We start from the raw sequence: 19,308 nt of genomic DNA, 5'->3' as shown, positions 1-19,308 counted from the left end.
ATTGTAAGTGTAGACAACATCAGCGAGGAAAATAAAATCCTGAACACGTCTATGTGAAAAAGGCGCAAGCATATGTGGTGCCTCCAATGGGCCCGCAAAGGGTACGATGCCAATTTTATTGACCCGATGACAGCTTGCCTTGCCCATACATGGCACATCAACACTAAATTACAAATACATTGCACTTTCGTTAATATGCAACCATTCAATCGTAATAGCCACACGGGACAGGCATGCCGGCTTTCCAGCCGGATGCTAGCCAAGACATGCCGTTGACCAAAACGCCCATACAGATTCAGAATGCGCTGTTTCGAGTTGCTCTTGCTCAGTGACATTTTTGGTATCGAATGATATTCAAAGTTGCTGAGCAAGCTAATATTCGCTTCACCATAACTGACATTTCACTATAACAGACATTGTTTTGTATCTCGAATATTGAGCTTCATTATACCTGAATATTCAGTAAAGCAAATCAGCCAAACATGGCCAGCCAAATTTTACGCTCACTTCATTATGTCCAAAATATGATTACACTGATGTTTTACTGTCATGTTTTATAGCTAAGGCCTAACTTGTCCACATTTCTTTGTCCACAATAGTGCATACTATGGCTGGTATAAAACAAGGCTCAACAGTCTCAATGTTTTCAATCTTATACTTTTTTATCTCAGAGAGAGCAGGCATTAATTATCAGATAAAATGTGCAAAACAATCAGTGAAGAGTTTCAGCCATGCCTTAGCTGCTGTACTGAAAAACATCTCACCATACAGTAAATCATTCCCCACAAAAAAGTGTCATTACATTACAGCAGTAATGCAGCAAATTCTAAAACTCTTCTAGATGCGAGAATAAACATCGGAGCTACACAAGTCAGTACGAGTAAATATAGGCATGTTACATTACTGAAAACTAAGACAAAACACAATTACACTTCCTTGTTAAAATGAATTATTATGGCTGCATGTAAACCATTACTGCAGTCAAAGTGTAGCACTGCTACGTTTATGCAGGTTTTTGTTGTGCCAAGCAGATGTCAATCAGTAGCTTTTTTCATCCATTACTAGGATTTGTAAAGTAATCTGTGAAACTTCTTCTTGGGCTTACTTGAAGGTAAATTAATTAGGCATCTACTAAACAAATGTAGCCCAAGTCTTCAAAACCTGCCATAAGCAAATGCTCTTCAGAAGAGTACAGGCTCGGGCTGGTTGGTAACGCATAGTTACACTGGAAGCACAGCGCTGGAAAAGACGATATTGACAAAGACTAGACAGGACAGGCGCTTGTCCTGTCTAGTCTTTGTCGATCGTCTTTTTCCGCGCTATGCTTCCAGTGTAAAAAAATTCACTCATTCCCTTACATCCTCCTCGCAGCAGCCCTGCTCTAGCTCAGACCCACATACAACCAAGCCACAAATGGTACCACTTTAATGATACTCCCTCAACAGTACTATTTTAATGATACCACCAATGATCAGAAAACTAAGGCAGCCCAGGACACAAATGGCACCACTTTGAACGGTACGGCCTTAACAGTACAATCTTAATGGTATCGCCAATAATGGTACTTACCGGCAGATGCACCCAGAAGAACACTCTCCTGAAAGTACCGGTCAAAGTAGCCTTCCCCAATCTTGCGTTTCTTGCGTTCTATTGCTTCGGGATCTGCAAAATACAGGAGAAAGAAGTTGCGGGGTCACGCTTCCACGTTCCTTCCCAACCATGCCTGCAACCGCAACATGTTCATTAAAGTGATTACATCAATAGTTTATTAGTGCTTCAATTAATTAAAGCAGTAATGAGTGATTACCATGCAATTTCCTATGCCCACTCACATAGGTGATGTGTCACCCACCCAAAAATATCTTTAGCTGTTGGGCACTGTTTTTAAGGGTTATTTAACCTAGGAACAACCAATAGTTTAGCAGAGAGAGAGAGAGAGAGAGAGAAGGGAAGAAAAGGCAGGGAGGTTAACCAGACTGAGTCCAATTTGCTACCCTACACATGGGGAGGGGAATGGGGAATGAAAGAGAGAGAGAGAGAGAAATAAAACATGATTGTGCTTTATGGCTCTGGGCTACATGCCTCCCAAAAGTTCCTCTGTGCGCAATCCAAGCAGAACCAAAATAAACTTGTACTGCCAACTGTCGCATCAAATGATAACTGCATAACTGTTTTACATGCTTACTTCATCAAAAACCCTGCTAATAGCTCAAAAAACAGTCGACAAGATAGGTTCGTCAACTCTTCTTTTTTAATTGGCATTGGCTGAAAATTAGCTATTGTCATCAAGGGCCTTTAAGGGGTTAAAAGCCTTCATTGCAACATACAATATTATTTTAAGCACCACCAAGATCACAAGGAAACAGTTGTTCAACATCACAACGTTGGGCTTTATGAAGGCTTGCATTAGCGGAATGCACTGAAAACACTAATTAAATGTTACACAGAAAAGCACAAGTAATACCCCTATCATACAACAAAATTTAATGTCATTTGCAGGCAATGACATTTGATACATCAAACGACATTAGGTTCCAATGATACTATGTGGCAAGGATAATATCGTTTACATATGATGTGTCAATAAAAGACAAGAGATGCAACAGTGTATTGCGCAAAATTTTCCGAAGTGGGCAGCTACTCATGGAAACTGTATTTCAGTGACGGCAATAATTTAAAACATTCAGATCACAATTACATACGTAATCGACGTTTCATATCCTGATCAACTTGAACATAGGCTACAGCCGGATTTGAACTCAATAACATTTACCAAACAAGCAACATGGCCAAAGTACCAGAACCAGCATGGAGTGGAGGAGCTGTCTGTCGCTGATCAGGTAAAATGTATAACAGCTTTGTATTTTTTATAAATGAACGATTCACTTACACAATCTTAAGGGGGGATGAGGGGATCGGAACTAACTTTTTCATTTTTTATCTTAGAGTGATGAAATTTGGCATACAGGTTCGAAATAGCATCAAACAGACAGCTGCAAAGTTTCACAATCATATCTTCAGTAGTTTTTATTTTATCATTATTTATATATTGCTCACATGTTGCTTGCTCGTGGAAAGCCTAGCGTGACAGCAAAATGGGTTATGGGTCTGTAAATGTTTTTAATAGTTACTAAGAAGTATAGTCTAAGTCAAGATTCTCTTAATTTCTTTTTAAATTTCTCTGCTCTTCTTCTAAACGATATAGTATGCACCTTCTCTTTATGTTTAGAATGTATCATGCTCCAATTATTGTGTAATAAAAAAATGGTGAGCCTAAATGGTAAATCTGAGACTCTTGACATAAGGCACACTTCACCAATTGCAGCAAAACAAACAGGATTAAAATCCGTGCTCCCATTGCCGTGCTATGCTTTCCACGAGCGAGGTGATAAGCTCAAAACAAACTTTTGAGAAAACAAGCCTCAAAGTTCCATACTGGCACACACTGTCTAGAATGCTCCTGCATTGTAGAATTTGGTGTCCTTGGCAGCAGGTGACTTCTTAGCCCTCTGTCCTTTCAGGAGATGGACTTTGTGTGCCTTCTTCATTCGCTGGGAGTCTTTCTCGACAGCCCGCTGAAGAGAGAGGGCACCAGGGCGCAGGCCCAATGTTGTGCACAGGTCTGAATAAGCTTTCAGACTGCCCGAGTTGTACTTTGAAATTGCCTCGTGCACTGCTGTTTCCACAGCAAACAGTGAGGCATGCTGGTCTTTTGATACTAGTGACCATATCACTGAATGGAGACTCTCAGCCGCGTTTTGAGTTTTGCCTCCTCTGCACCGGGCCAGCAACTGAGGGTCTGAGAGGCGCTGGTACACAGGCAGGAGTGCTTCAGCAACTTTAGCTGAAAGCTTGTACTTGTGAGCTGGTGCTGGCTGCCCTTCTGCCTCAGCTGACCGGTGGTTGCACCAGCTAAGGGGGCCAGGGGGACACAGCTCATGATGGGGCTCATCATCTGTTGATGTGATGTGGTAGTACGTTGCCATTACTGCCCTTTGCATTTCCTCGACTTCCGAGTGGTTCCGCAGAGCAAGGCCATAGTAGTTTGTCAGTTTTTTGATGAGCTGCTGTGTCAGGCCCCCCTTTCCACCTAGTGGCTCTCCTTTCTTTGCCTTGGCCACCAAAGAGCGAAGTGCAGCCCCCATTCGTTTTTTAACATGATTTATGCAGTCCTCTTTAGATAGCTGCACAAAACCATAAACTTCTTCATCACATAGAGTGCGAAACATGCGGCTGTCCCCGTCACAAACTACGTTTGTGTAACGTAGATCATTTCTGCTCAAGGAGCGCCTGAAGAGCTGTAGTGCAGCCTCAACCTCCATTCTTCCAGAATTCACATCAGTGTTTTTCTGGCACTGGTGTTGCTGCTTCCATTCAGCATAGTTGGGGTCACTTTCTGCTGGCTGTCGGCTGCACCCAAGGCAGAAGTTGGACAGAACTATGCAGTCCAACACAAGCCCTGTATGGAAATCAATTATACAGCCTACACCGGTATGGGAGCTGTGGCCGCGTGTCAACCATGTGCCATCATACACTACTGTAATGTTCTTTGAAAATGTTGTCTCCATTTCAGTGTACACCTTTTTCACTGCCTCTACAGCATCTGTGAAGATGTTGTGTGCAGCTGCCGCTGCGGCAGGCTTGAAAGTCTTTTTGAGGTGCCCATCATATGTTTTGTGGTGTAACCCACGATGCGAGACATTCATGGTGGCCCAGAAGTCATTAAGAGCAGTTGGTCCTTTCCCAATGCTCTTTATTGCTTGCATAGCTCTGATGTTGACCTCGAAAGCTCTAGAGCCGCTCTTCCTTTGTGAGGACCACTCAGACTGTAGGGTACTACCACAGGAAATGCATGAAAGTACCATCTTCACAGCTAGTCCCAGTTCAGTCTCGCGGTGCACTGCTAGGCCGGGCTGCTGACAAGTTGGGCAAAGCGGGGAACCAATCAGCGAGTTCAAAGCAGCAACTTGAACAAGCATAAACTCCTCTTCTGGAGGTGCGGGAATGGCATTTTCCTGTGAGCCAGTCAGCCCGAACTTGCGCTCCGTTGCTGAAACCGCGCGAAGCGATTCGCGAACTCTCGACGCTTGCAGTTCTGCAGTTTCCGCGGACACAAATCGTGTTTCCAGGTGAGCTTGAATAGTGCGACGTTCACTGGGCGAACAGTCAACACTGCGATGAGCGGCAAGGTCGGCCGCCGGCGCATCTGCGGCAGCGAGCGTGCGCCCGCGTTGCAACTCCGTCGAAGCGCCGGAACTCGTCGATGGCATGGGACTGCCTTCACTGGCGGTTGTTGGCTGCGGAGACATCTCGGCGTTGAACGACACACCGCGGAAGCGCGTCTCCGATGCTCTGCAGTCGGGCGGCGATGACCGCTGCAAGCTCACTCCGTAATCTGTGCTGGACGAACTTGCGACGGGACGCTCGCGTACGGCGAGACTCACTGGCATGTCGATCGTCACCGGTGAAGTAACACTGCGCCCGCGCTTCGACGGCAAAAGATCATGGTTCGTCTCACTATCGCTGGCTGGTGCTCGACTCGGCGCAAGATCCCGCAGCACGTTGGGCGAGAGATCGCACAGCACGTTGGGCGCGTACTCCGCCGATTCTGAACGGACGCTCGGCTCGGCCGAACCACCTGCTGACAATCGCCGCTTCTTCCTTGCTGTGACGGGCTTGCGTTTCCGCTTCCCGTAGGCATGCTTCGTCCGGTACTTCTTTTCGAACGTGCGCGGATCCATTGCACGTGGCCGACGTCCTCGAAACACAAGAGAAGGAAAGTCCAGAAAGGCTTCCCAGCAGCGGACAAAAGCAGACGCTCCTTGCGCTCCTTGCCTCGGCCGCCATTATGGCGCGGCGTCGACCAATGAGGAGGCGCCTTACAACGAGCCGCGGCGCAGAGCCAATCGGGGCGCGGCAGCCATTGGCTGCTCCGTGCTGCCACTCTCCTGTTTTTCTTTTTTTGTGCGCTTGCTGGCTGGCAGGGAAGGAAGGGAAGGGCTGGGACAAAGAGTCAAAGAGTCGGGCTTTCCAACGATACCAAAATGGCGGCGCTCCGTGGCGGGAAAGCCGAGCAGTCGCGCGTTGAACTTCGCGGCTTTTTCGCGATTTCGGGCGGATTTGTGGACGCCGGCACCGACAAATATATTTATTTTAAGTGCTTAGAGTTTGTTTTTCGGTGAAATATTTCAGTACAAGATAGAAATGATGCTGTAGATTCTGAAAAGCGTACTTTTCAAAAATCGATTTTTTTCGCGAAAATCGCGATCTGATCCCCGCTTCCCCCCTTAATTTGCCTACTAAATTGTTCTTGCTCACCCTGCATCCAGTTCCAGATATTCTTTGATAGAGAGTACGCGTAACCACAACACATTAGATAGAGTTGCCCGACTCACTTGGTCGTCGTTTTCATTGCAAATGTCATGTTCATAATTGCATAAAATGATGCCATGTTGCAGGAAGTTAATGACATTACACACGAATTTACCTCGATGCAAATGAAACTAAACTTTCCCATGCTACTGTGATATAGAAGACCCAAGTTCTGGTGTGACACCCACCCCGCTCGTTGGGGTGCAAGGTGAAGGCACGCGCCTCACTGAGAGCACCGTCGGAGGGCCTCCGCAAGAGCAGGTGCACGTCGACGGGCACGTCGGCCATGATGGGGTCTCGGTAGCGGGGCGTCCGGAAGCAGATGGCCACCTGCTTATGCACCCCGTTTGGCAACAGCTCAGCCCGCTCCTTCCACACCGTCTGGCCGTCCCGCTCCTCCTCGAACCACACCTCAATGTCGTCTGAACGCAGAAACAAGCAAACGACGTTGAACACCTGGACAGGTTTCTGCAGCACAACCTTCACGCATCACGCCACGGGAAACAGCTGCCTTGCTAGACCCACAAAGCCCAACATATCACTTCCGATACACTGAGTTTGAAACCTCAAAATGTAGATTTAACTGAAAATGCAGATTTAAGCAAAGTAAACTTAATGCAAAGCCTGTAGCAGCATTTTCGATACCCTAAAGCAAGGCTTCAGCAGGGGAAAATTTAGCAAATTATTTTATATAGCACACTCCACTGCTTTCTTTTTTGTTCTAGTAATGTACTCCAGAAGTAAAGGTTTGCAAGTTCTAATTTATCTTGATTTGGAATGGCATTTGGGCTTGCTGGTGTTAGACTAAGCCCCTTGCAGCCTGTTATCCTACAAATATTCAACACAGCATGTGTTCTGGTCCCAATTTATTAACTACACCTAGTACAGCTGTCTACGCTATTTTCGTGGACCTTTTGCTCAGAAACGCCAAAGCACCACCACGTTCATGACGTCCCACACACATAGGCTATGCTTCAGCAATCTGCAGATGCACAGAATTCAGGAATGCAACTCTGGCATTCAAATTTTACAGCATATTAACAATTGTTTATCATCAAACAAAAACACAGGGTTTCGGAACAATAACCTGCCTATTAAATGCCTGGCTCAGTGTTTCGTTTAGGATGCCTTGACGTGATACTTCTAAATATACACTCTTACACTTTCCTTGCTTACCTTGACCAAGCTTCCCAACAAAAAGTCCTTTAGTCATTGTTGCAATAATGTAAGAGGGCAACAAATTAAAAGGTTAAATATGATCTCTATTGAGTCACACCTTAATAAAATGAGGCTGCAACCAAAAAAAGCTATTTTCCATTATATCTGATATTCATTTAAAAGAACAAAAATTGCCACTAATGAATCTGCAAAGAATGCAAAAATATGTTTAAAACAAGTAATAGTTTTAAGGAAATCTTCATGAAAAGCAATAACTAGCTACTGCATCACAAGCAAAGCCAGATAAAGCCAAGCTTTTTCCCAAGGTGAGCAGCGTCTCCCATTCATCGATGGTCAAAAGTAACCAAAACATTTTCATTGTGTCTAATGACAACTGTACAAGGAAGAGCATTAAAGCTACTTTTATAAGCCTTTAGACTTTTTCCTGCTAGCTTGCATGGTATTTTGAGCCACTGCAAACAAAAATTGCCTTTATTACAACCAATGTCGCATAGAATTTTGCATCTTCAATTTCGTTATAGCAATAAAATAGGCACTGAAATAAACCATGAACAACCAAGTTTTAGATTCATTTTGCTATATCCAATTATTCATTACATCAACCTTCGTCTGTGGTGAAACGACACACTGACCTTTCGCAACCTTGTCACAGAGCAGGATCATCTCCAAGCCACCAGACATGGGAGCACATGTGTGGCTAAGCTTCGTGATTGTTAGGTCAGACATAGCCTCTGCAAAAGAGAATTTGAAAAAAGAAAAGAGAAAGTAATTAACAAACACAAGCTTTGACAGCCTTTATTGCAACTTAACCCATTTGTAAACAGCTTGTCAGACACCCGAGTAGTACTCTCATAATTGAGAAGTAGAGCAATGATTAATGAATTCATGAAACACAGGTAACACAGATACTGCCGCAAGGGGACACACAAACTCGAATTATTCTGGGGAAAAAAAAAGAAAGGTCTGTTTTTCAACAAAGAGGACTTCAATGGAATACCAAAGAGCAATGCTAAATCAGTTCACATTGGCAATACTGTATTGCATTTCTAAACCGTATTTTCATTCTGGCAGATGAGGCTTTTTACTGAAGAAATTAATGCTAAATGACGTAAATGCGCTTCACGCTTCTTTAGTGTTGCATTTACCATCACACATGACTGTTCCTGGTTACTACCCACATACAATGTTAAGTGTAGGGCACCAACTATCGGCAGGTGACAGAGCTGGACAATGCAGTTTCAAAATTATCATCTCAAGCATGACACATCTTGTCAGGCACACAAGAAGGCTATCAGGCATGCTATCCTGCTGGCACGTGAAGGCATCAAGGAAGTGAAGGTGTTTTTGTCAAGAAAGACACGCATGTGAATACCAGTGTGACCAAGCAAATACATAAGAACAAGTGCATGACCTTTTAAAGAAAGCTTTAATAAGCAGCACAGCTTGTATAAAGATAGCCTAAAACAAACACGATGTTGTATAAAGATAGCCTAAAACAAACAGGTTAGCCTAAAACAAACAGGATGGACGTGTTAAAAAAAAATACCAAGTCATACCAAAAATACCAAAATACCAAAAAAAAAAAGTCGAGAGGCTTTGTGCCTGGCATGTACACAATTTTTTTTAGATAGCTGAATCTCTCAACAACAGTGTGGAAAAGAGACACAAGCTAGTTATCGCTTTTCACTGCCGTGCTGCTATGATAAGACTGCAACAAGCAATCACAATAGCTGTCTGCTTTTGTCACCTGTTATGTGTACCTAAGCAAATGTACAACATTGAAACGTCTAAAAACTTCATGTGGGAAGACCCATAAATGTGAGAACACACTTTCAAACTGCCTCCCTTGCTTCTCTAAGATATTCAGCCAACAAACACAAAAATAGCTTTTTCTTTCAAGTTGAGCGCACACCTTTTGTAGGATCCATGTGCACTGTATTAATGATGATTTATCTTAACATGCCGCAAACTGACAAACAGCACACCATCTTTAGATCACAGTGACTTTTTCAGATTGCATTACGAACCCGGGTCTAGCACCGATGGCTCAGTTTTGATCTGTATTAAGATTTCAATCTGCATTAAGAGTTGATCTGCATTAAGATTTTGCAATGATTGGCAACTAGGAGGCCGGGAGCCGGGCACTCACTGCGGTCGTAAATGATGTCCGAGACCACAGGATGAAGGGGAACCGTGAACTTCCCCGGCTGTGAGCCTTCGAGGAACACTTGGAAGCAGAGGCGCACTGCGTTGAGGTCAATACTGGCTGCCTGGTCCTTGTGGGCAAAGCCATCTGCAATGCAGGAATTGTATGTGCATCTCCAGAGCAGGTTCAGCAGCCCTCCAGAGAACAGGGCTCGTATTGACAAGAAGTTCTTACACCATAACTGTTTCACAGAGCAAAGTACCAGCCAATTGTGAAGTTGGACATGTCATTAGCAAAGATGGTTGGCTGGCCAACGGTAAACTGCTCTTGCTAACTAAATTCTGCCCCAGAAGCGCAGAATTTGGCTGTCACAAGTCTAGCTTGAAGTTCTTTTACACTAGCCCAAACAATAATTAAAGAAGGTGCAGCTTCCAGCAACATTGTATCGCAATTTTTTAGCACACAAAAACCAAGGCTTGGTGTCGTTTTCAACATGATTGTACCACTATGTCTTAGTTTTTTTTTTTTTTCCAGTAGAAACAGCATGAACAAAAAACAACGTTGGCACTCAAAGTATGCAAGCATAATTCGCAAAACCTACAAAGCACCGCTTGTTTGTGCTCGGAAAGCATGTGGTTAGGTTGAAAGCAACTTGGGAATTAGACATGTCCTTTAGACATCATACTGCTTCTGCTGCTATATCAAAAAGCAAAGAAATGAAATCTGACCTGGAAAGCTTTACAATCATCCAAAGGGCAGTGCCCTACTATTCAAAGCTGGATCATGGTATCCTAGAATGTAGAGCTATAGGAGAACCTTTTCAGAGGAAGATGATTTATGCATAGTCGTATGTGTAACAGGTGCAGAAACTACTGAGCATGTCTAATGAGTACGTTGCAGTATCCACTAGCGATAAACGTGGACTGTAGAGGCAGATGAGATTAAGTACTGTCATTATTGTCAGTAAATAAGTTGAAGAGACAGTAAGCAAGTGGAAGGGACAGTAGTAGTAAAAGATAGCTGTGACACTGGCAGCCCAATATGAAAGGAAAACATGCAAAGAATAGAACTTTCCATCTTGAATAAGGTAGCTTGGCGTATGGAAGCATTGAAATATTTAGATGCACCAGAAAGGTTAAAGAGCAGTCTTAGTGTTATGTGCCAACTCTTTTCAAAGGCTACTCTCACATCATCATCACTACCAAAATTAAAGGGCTGTTCAATAGTTCACTGCTGTTTGACAACGAATTTGTGCGTTTCACTAAAACAGGCAAAGCTTCTAGTAGGACAAACCCATAAGCAATTGCGTAAGGCTTCTAAACAATCTGTTCAAGCCATGCATACTTACTTCGAAATGGGTCAACACGAATGTTTTCTCGTTGTACCAAGTTCTGTTCAACATCTCGCCTTTTGACACACTGGATCCCAAGGCTTGTAAAGCTGCAAGCCAACAGAAGAACACGACTTTAACTTCTACAAATGTCAACAAAGACAGCAGAATGTGAAATATAAGCATAGGAAAAAAAAATGCAGACCTAGCTTTCAGACATAGTTGCCAGTGACGACTGTCTCTGAAACATCTGGTAAGGAATCTGGCACAAAATGGACTACAGAATTTTCCCGTATTATTATTTATGGTAAAGTTTATCTAATTAACTTTTTTGTTCAATGCCTTGAGGGACATATAATTTCGAAGCCAAAGTCAGCTGGTCCACAAAGCATAACAATTTACCAGGAACTCTGCCTGGCAGCTGTTCCAAATTTCAGCACAGCTACTACATAAAAAAGAATGCAGACATGAGTAGAATGCCAATCTTGTTACACGACACTGATTTTGTACCTTGGTGGATGACTGACAGGTTACACTTCATTTGCTTGTTCTCGCATTGCCTGACACATGAATATTGTTTATGTATATACATTGGATGCACTCCCAATAAAAATCCAGTTGCGAGTTAGCACCCGTGTTGTGTTTTCACCCTCCTTCGTCCCTTATGTGTAGTTTCTAGTCTTCCAAAATACCTTGCCCAGACTAAGATGGCCATATTTTCGTTAACAGCGCAGTTAAAGATAAAAGAGAAGACAGGGCCAGGAACTGAGGTAGGCAGGAATGACGCCACCAGTCCAGTATGCTGATGACACCTTAAAGATCCTAGCCCTAAATCAGTCATATTGATTAAGTTAAAGTGCGTGAATAAGTGCATTCGAGGCTTTCATCATACATTATCACAAATTCAAATGTCCGCCTCTGCTATGAGTCTTCGTGAGAAATCTTCATTTCGTCTTGAATTCGTGGTTTTTAGTAAATGAAGAAAAGAGGGGGCTGCCACTGAAACACCTGGGACATGTCACCCAGTGTTTGTTGGCTTCTTATGATATGACTAATAAAAATTGGGCCCCTCGGTTAACCCCCCCCCCCTCTTCTCAGTGTAGAAGAATTGCTTAGAACTGATATGGGGAATGCAGATTTTGGGGCTAGTTGGTTTGTTGCATTAACTGATATCAGGGAAGACTACGACAGTTAACGACCACTGAATGGATGGAACTGCGGAATGAAAAGAAGTCTAGCTTACGTGCAGGTCATGTCTGGCTTGAGGTGCTGTGTGCAAATCCCATTTTTGCAACCCTCCTTGCCAACGAGGTTATGAGGGTGTACCCGGTACGGCTGGTCCTTCGTCACACAGGAGACAACGACCACGGCTGGCTTTTGGATGCCCATCACCTGCGGGGACGAGATGGCACGCACAACAGGTCACGTCTACCCATTCTGTGTGAACAATCTTGAGCTTACTCGCACTCAAATTTCTGTGGCAACAAAAGGAAAGAGACAGAGGCGAAGCTCAGGCAGTCTCGTTTGCGTCTGTCCAAGCTGGAGAATACAAAACAGTATAAATACATTGCAAGTTTAAACAGCACGAAAACATGAGGACAAAGGGGCACATATACACAGTACCAGCACTGTTTACATGTGCCTTTCTGTCTGTCTTTTCACACTGTTTAAGCGTGCAATATGTCGCACCAACTTGCCCAAATGGAAGCGCTTCTCAGTGTAAACATCCTATTTACTATGGCACTTACATTAAATTAGGACATATACCGCTCACTGTTAAGTTGGAATGTATTATATTTTCACTTTGCTGACTCACATTTCAGCAAACAGAAAACCCCTGCAAGTAGCAAGCTACATTAACTCAGTATCTGCTCAGAAAAAAGAAACAGAGAAATCACCGTCGAACTCTGTCGGACTACTTGGAGCAGTAACACGTTTGCAGAAGCTCGGCCCTTGCAACTTTCCCTTCGTAACCACAGAAAATTGTCTGCAAGTATAAAAGGATGCAGATGACTGCAAGGGAGACAAAAACAAACCACTCTGTCTTCTTTCATCCCATTATCGCTAGAAATTTCACATTACGTCAAACCAAGCACAACAGTTAGTACTACTGAACTCTACGTTTCCTTTTGCACTGGAACCATACTGAAAAGGAGTGAAATAGCTTTAATAATCTGACTCGCACACCTGCTGCACGTGTTTATAAACACACTACAGTTGAGTGCATCTACGACGAAATGACCCGCACAACAAACAAACAATACTGTCCCAGTTCTATTGCGAGCGCTACAGTGTGCAACCTTTACGATGACGCGACACATATAACATACGATTCGACTGTATAACATACGATTCAACTGTATAACATACATTCGACTGTATAATGCTTGTTCATGCATACTGACTCTGTGTACTGGGGAGGCACCTGCACATGGGCCGGTACGACTGACTCAACAGGTCTTGGAAACTTTCCACTGCCATTTGTTTAAACGACATCGCAGACCAAGCTCGCATTATGCCACTTGTTTCATACGATGGCATGCATCATACCTATATCTGTTGCAAAATGTGTTAAAAAGACGCTGTTCCCACGGCTGCCAATAATGATTACAAACATATCCAAGCCAGTTCAAGGGCAACTAAATTTCACCTTTGATAAGTTGGTTACAAATTAGCAGTGTGCACTATTGAAGTTATCTTGGCAAAGCTGGTAATTCTCTAAAGCTTTTTTTTTTTTCGTTCAAGCCTTTAAGTGGCCCCTAAGCCACGAAACAGGTGCCTGCTGGTTCGTGGATACTATGCGCGGGTCCCAGAACGTGGCTTCTGAAAACTTCAGCATGATGGATACCTCACCAAGCTTGCTTCCAAAGTTCTACGTCATTTACGATGAGCGGAAATGGCAGTGTGTCTTTGAGCTTCTTCATCAGAAGTGTCTATTTTCACTAGCTTTTCAAAGGGCATCCACTCGTATATAGAACGTAAAATTTTGAGCAAAAGCGGCTCTACATATGCACCATGTGAAACTGGGATTTTCGCACAAATCTAAATTCATTGTAGTTGGCCCTCTTAGGGACGCTACTCTCTCATTCTAGCTGGCCTTGCAAAAGCTGAAATTCTAACTTCCTTGGTTCCTCAACATTCTCCATCGAGGATCTATTCCTTGTACTTACATCAGCAAGCTGCCATTCCTGTACAAAAGGAACACTAAATTGATGCCCTTTTTGAGTGTATCCACTATGGTGTCATAGATTTTTTTTTTTTTCTATCAAGATCTCTCAGCCTTTGGGAGCCAGAGAGCAGCAACATTCAAAAGCGGAGATGTGCGCACCTTGATGGTGGGGTAGGTCTTGTTCTCGGCGGTGCTACTGACCCCAACGAGCGTGCCCGGGTACCGGCCCTCACACTGGTACCGGAACCGCAGGGCTCGCGATGCAGGCTGCTCGAGGATGACCACGTGCGGCTGCTGCTGTGGCTGTGGTTGGGCCACCGGCAGCCGTGCCTGCTGGTCCAGGCTCAGGTAAGTCGGCTCGGCCGCCATGTGCCGCTCTATCACCTCCGCTGCTCCGTGCGGAGGTAGAAGACGACAACATCAAGACTTGACACCATTCAGTTGGCAAAATCTTTTGAAACAGCCCCGCACAAGCAGAAGGCCCTTCGATCACTTGCACTTCTACTTTGTTTTTCTTCTGGCACATTTTAAAGACACGAGATCTGCGTAACATTACAGCGGAGCTAACATGACATTTTCATGTATGTGATTGTGCGCATTCTCGTGTTTGTGATTAATCAACACTAAGAACAAGACAAACAGAATTTATGAGATTTTATTATTGCTTTGTTTTATGCAACAAATACTTTTAACTTCAGAATGGAGAATTCAACAGTAAAAAGTGTGTTTTTCATGTTATGAATGAGCATCTGCAGAAGGCAGAATCGTTGCAGTCGCCTAATACAGCATGTGCCTGCGAACTACGAGTTACACATATCTTCACAAACAAATTCAAGCAATCCGAATTACAACGTAGCACAAGGAAAGATGCGTCAACTTGTTAAAACTGCATAAGATGAATCTTGACTTAACAGCAGCTGCAACAGCATGCAACCCAATGATGCAAATTTGCATGGATTTCCAAAGCACCCCTTCCTAGAGCAAAGCACAGGTATTACCTGTCGCTAAAGGACAGCGTACTACAGGAAATTAGGTTGTGAGGATCACAGCTATCCAATGATTCTAACAACAGGTGATCCACTTGTCACACTGACAACATCCATACTGTGTCACCACTAGCTATGTCATTTCTTTTGTACACTGCAAATAAGTGCTGACAGAACTTATCCAAAGTGAAAATAACTGACCAGTTGAACTAATCTACTGTCCAATTTCCTACTAGTTCTAATTGATTGCTGATGGTTTTGTGAAGACAATTTCTTTTAACTCCTTTAACTATTTGTAAATGGGAATTGTGCAATAATGCAGCAACACTACTTGAACACATTCAACTGGACAACCTGTACAAGGTGGCATAAAATTTTAGCACACAGCCCAGCAGATTACACGGTTGAAGCATACATTAGCAACTGACAATCACTGTATGCAGGAATCACTACTGACATTCAGATCAACAATAACTATCATGGTGTAACAAGCGAGTGCTCTGCATCTTTACCTGGTTAATCAACAACACTTACGCAAAGCATAACACACTGGTACAAGATGTGGTTAGTGAACAGCAAGCCTTACCTACGTCATCTAGGCTGACGTCTGTTTGCATGTTAGTGAATGGGCTGGCCTCAACTCATGCAAGAGGAAGAAGTGAAGAGGGGCGGGCGCTCCGAACCCAGGGCCCTGTATGAACCCAGGGAGCGTCACGACCTTTGACATCAAGGGTTCGGGGTATAGAGAGAGAGAGAGAGAAAGAGAAGGAAAAGACGGAGCAAAAAAAAGGCGCAATGTATTTGACAGTCTGCTAGTCATGCATTTGCACAGTGAACAAGCCCCCATTTGGCGGTACCATACTGCCGCGTCACATATTCCGTTAAGTTCAGGGAAAGCTACGGGTCACAGTGCCGCTAATCAGAACCGAGAACTGCGACGAGCCATCATCGGTCGTCAGACGCTAATCCTTCCGTTCGCGGATTACGGATACGGATGGATTAGCGGCGCACGGTGTTTGGAGCCTTATTTCGCTAACCTGCGACCAGATCTCGTTCCCGATTGGCTGGGGAGATTCGTAACTGTCGCTGTGCTGCGCGGAGTTGGTGAGACGCAAAACGGCGGCTACTCAAACGTCGACTTCGCCACTAACGTGTCCTCCACTCCTTCCACGTCGCAGCAGATGTCATCAGCAGTGGGCCTCGGAATACTCTAAAACGCTTTACAATAATTCGATCGTAGCGTTCGGTAATATAAAAATGCTTCCTTCTGTACGTGGTTCTAAGAAATGTTATGCGCGATGCAGCCAGGGGCAAACGGACGCGACGTTTATTTCGCTACGCTGACGGACAAGCACAAGTGGATAACCGCGCGAAAGACGTGTGAACATTCACACACACACACACACCTATCGTCGTGAGATATGTGCGCGTGTCAACACTGATTACAAGATCGCGCACCAGTCGTCGCTCTCAGTGCAAAACAATAAGGTTCTGCACAGAAAAGCAACGGCACCTACGGCGGCTTTCTTCGACTCACATCGACATACAAATGCGAAGGCGCCAATACGCTACACCGCGATCAGAACGGTAGCTCATTTTCTTGGCTCGCTGTCCACGTTACCGCAACAGAAAAAAAATACAATAATTTGGCAACGAAAACTTCCGCCGTTCTACCGTACCCAGAACCGGGTACGATTAGCGGATGTCGATATCCGCGTCCGCTCCCGCGCGACATCGCCAAACTGGGCTTTCGCGTCAACACGCTCGTCTCGGACGACGAAGACAACCAGCGGAATCGCCGCCTCGACAAGCGGTGTCAAGGAACTTCCCAAGGCAACAACGCAGTTTATCGGCGACGTTGCGATCCCCGAAGCGCGTGGCCAAAAGCAGAAATAATCCTTCACTGAAGCGCGCCGATAAAACGTGCGTTAAAACCGCCGCTTCTTTCCCCGTCCGAATCGGCAACCCGGACCGCCGAAGGAAGTGGCGTTTATCTCCCGCTATCGCGATAAAGCGGCGTATTAGGCCTAGGCAACTCCTTAGGGAGAAACTTAACACGAGAGAGATGTCCGCTAGCGAGCCCGAAGAAACTTACCCTTTCGATAGTCCGAGTCAGCGATCAAGCCTATCCGCCGCAGTTCGCAAGGGAGACTCCGCGACGGGAAGGCGCATTCAGGCGCTGTGTATGACGCGCTTCGGCTGGCCGGCCCCCAAAAACGACTCGTACAAAGCGTCCACTCCGCAACCGATCACGTAACACTGCAGCAAACCGCCATCGTCCACTCAAGGCGCCGCCGAGAACAACTTTTGACTGAATGACTCACGATAATCGCGAAATAATAAACAATACAAACTGGCACGCGACGGATAGTATCGGACAATCCGTCGCCGCGAGTTTTCCAGGAAAACACGTCGCGAGCCTGCCGCCCATTGGTCGGGAGCACCAGAGATCTTTAAATTTGTACTTGGTGCAAAACTTCGCAAAACTCTTGCACCGTAAATTGACACATAAATTGGTCATAATTTGTAACTTGCAAGTTGTCGCGCCCTCTATTGACATTCAAAAAAACTAAATTTGCAATTCTTAAATAAAAAAATATACAATTTTAGTTTTTTTTTTACTTTTTAAGAGGGCGCAATAGTTTGTTGGATTTCAAACGTAAGACTGGTTGCATGGAGTGTTGTAGCTCTTGTACTAAGAAAGGACAGTCACCTGCCGCTTATTCGCCTCCATGCGGTCGAAATGCGAAACCTTCTCGTAGGAGTGATTTTGTACAAGTTCACGGCCGTGATGACCTTCGCAAGCAAGCGCGAAAGAAGCGTATTTATCCGCATCAGCGTAAAGAGCCGCGCAATAGGGCTTGCCAAGTAATGATGGTAACGTTACCAAGCAACAGCGTGTAACTTGAGCGCCGCCATTTGCATTACCTTCGAAACTGGAAGTGCGCCTCGCTTTGCGTTTACCTGACGTCAATGAATGCACGTTGGTGCGTGCCACACACCCTCACCGCTGCCACTTTCTTGGGTTTTTTCACACTCGGAAGAGGAGGGACGTTCGAAATAAAAATTAGCGAGTCGTTTACCTGCCCTGGCTGGCAAGAAGCGTCTCGCCGCAGATTGGGGATTTCCCTCGTGGAAATAGGCACGGAATACATTATCGGCTTCGTTTAAAAATAGCAGCAGAGTCTAAATCTTGATACCAAGTAACGTCATGCTCTCGCGCGCGCCAGCGTCACTGTTGTAAAAACAGAGCTACGCGTCGGAAAGAACGGTCGGCACCTGATGGTTAAGTCTTGTAGGAAACCCCGACCCGCACATGGTAACCATTGCACTGGCACGGTTAACCCTTTTCTTTTTTCTCCTCGGTCCTTGATTTCTTTTTTTCTGCACAGTGATATGTTCATGAAGCTTTCAGCACGTAATGTGATTCACAGCGACTGGTAGCCTCACATATACATTAATTCCCTCGTAAGATTGGGCCTTGCTATCTCGTCTAAGGTAACCAGCTGACGCGGGTTACCTTAGCGAAAGCACACGCACATATTTCTAAAAACCAGGGGTCACGTATCCTCGCCTTCGCCCGTTTCAGTTTCGTACTTACATAGAACGCAGACGGGCGAAATGTCAAGAATTGACCAGCTAGGCCAGTTGGATCAGCATACTCGATTGGCTAACACGGCTGAAGTGTTAGCCTAGCCGCCTCGGCAACCATGGCTGGCTCAACAATGCTCGCCCATCACCAAATTACAGACCGTATCACTTGCCCAACCATTCTTGCCACAGCACTAGTGTGAGCAGGCGCTGATGCAGATTGTATCCCACGGGAGCCCTTGTCGAAGCACAGGGGGAAGGGTGCCAGTGAGTGTGAGCCAATCACAAATTTACCATCATAAATGTGTAAAAGGGAGAGGGGGTGCAATTGGGCCATAATCATTGGGAGTTGCAAATTTGAGTCATGGGTTCGAGAGTATTTTTAGGGGCATGAATTTGACTCGTTTCTTATATGCGATTATCCACCAAATCAGTGACAAGCAGGGGAAGGTGTGGCAAGGGAGGGGATGATAGGCAATTTGGAATAGTGTCACACCTACTGACGTAGCACACAAATTACTCTAGTCCATTTCTG

At 44.9% G+C, this 19,308-nt stretch overlaps 1 protein-coding gene across 4 annotated transcripts in view; it reads right to left on the bottom strand.

Annotated features, from left to right (window-relative positions):
* The window catches only part of LOC126544981 (embryonic polarity protein dorsal-like), a 28,900-nt gene extending 11,308 nt beyond the window's left edge, over positions 1-17,592 (bottom strand). For 2 of the 4 annotated variants that reach the window (XM_050192566.2, XM_050192567.2), the window contains exons 1-9: positions 17,278-17,592; positions 15,769-15,900; positions 14,356-14,585; positions 12,271-12,419; positions 11,046-11,137; positions 9,701-9,844; positions 8,184-8,282; positions 6,561-6,794; positions 1,570-1,662 (exon numbers count right to left, since the gene is read on the bottom strand). In XM_050192566.2, the coding sequence (XP_050048523.1) occupies positions 1,570-1,662; positions 6,561-6,794; positions 8,184-8,282; positions 9,701-9,844; positions 11,046-11,137; positions 12,271-12,419; positions 14,356-14,585; positions 15,769-15,799 (1,072 nt within the window). In that variant the 5' untranslated portion in view covers positions 15,800-15,900; positions 17,278-17,592. The remainder of the gene's footprint in view (positions 1-1,569; positions 1,663-6,560; positions 6,795-8,183; positions 8,283-9,700; positions 9,845-11,045; positions 11,138-12,270; positions 12,420-14,355; positions 14,586-15,768; positions 15,901-17,277) is intronic. The other 2 variants (XM_055078043.1, XM_055078042.1) reach the window with 2 other exon arrangements.
* Between the last annotated feature and the right edge of the window lie 1,716 nt (positions 17,593-19,308).

This window comes from Dermacentor andersoni, chromosome 10 (genome assembly GCF_023375885.2).
Source record: "Dermacentor andersoni chromosome 10, qqDerAnde1_hic_scaffold, whole genome shotgun sequence".
Taxonomy (NCBI): Eukaryota; Metazoa; Arthropoda; class Arachnida; order Ixodida; family Ixodidae; genus Dermacentor; species Dermacentor andersoni.
Note: the sequence above shows the minus strand (reverse complement) of the source record. Positions and strands in the feature narration are given on the sequence as shown.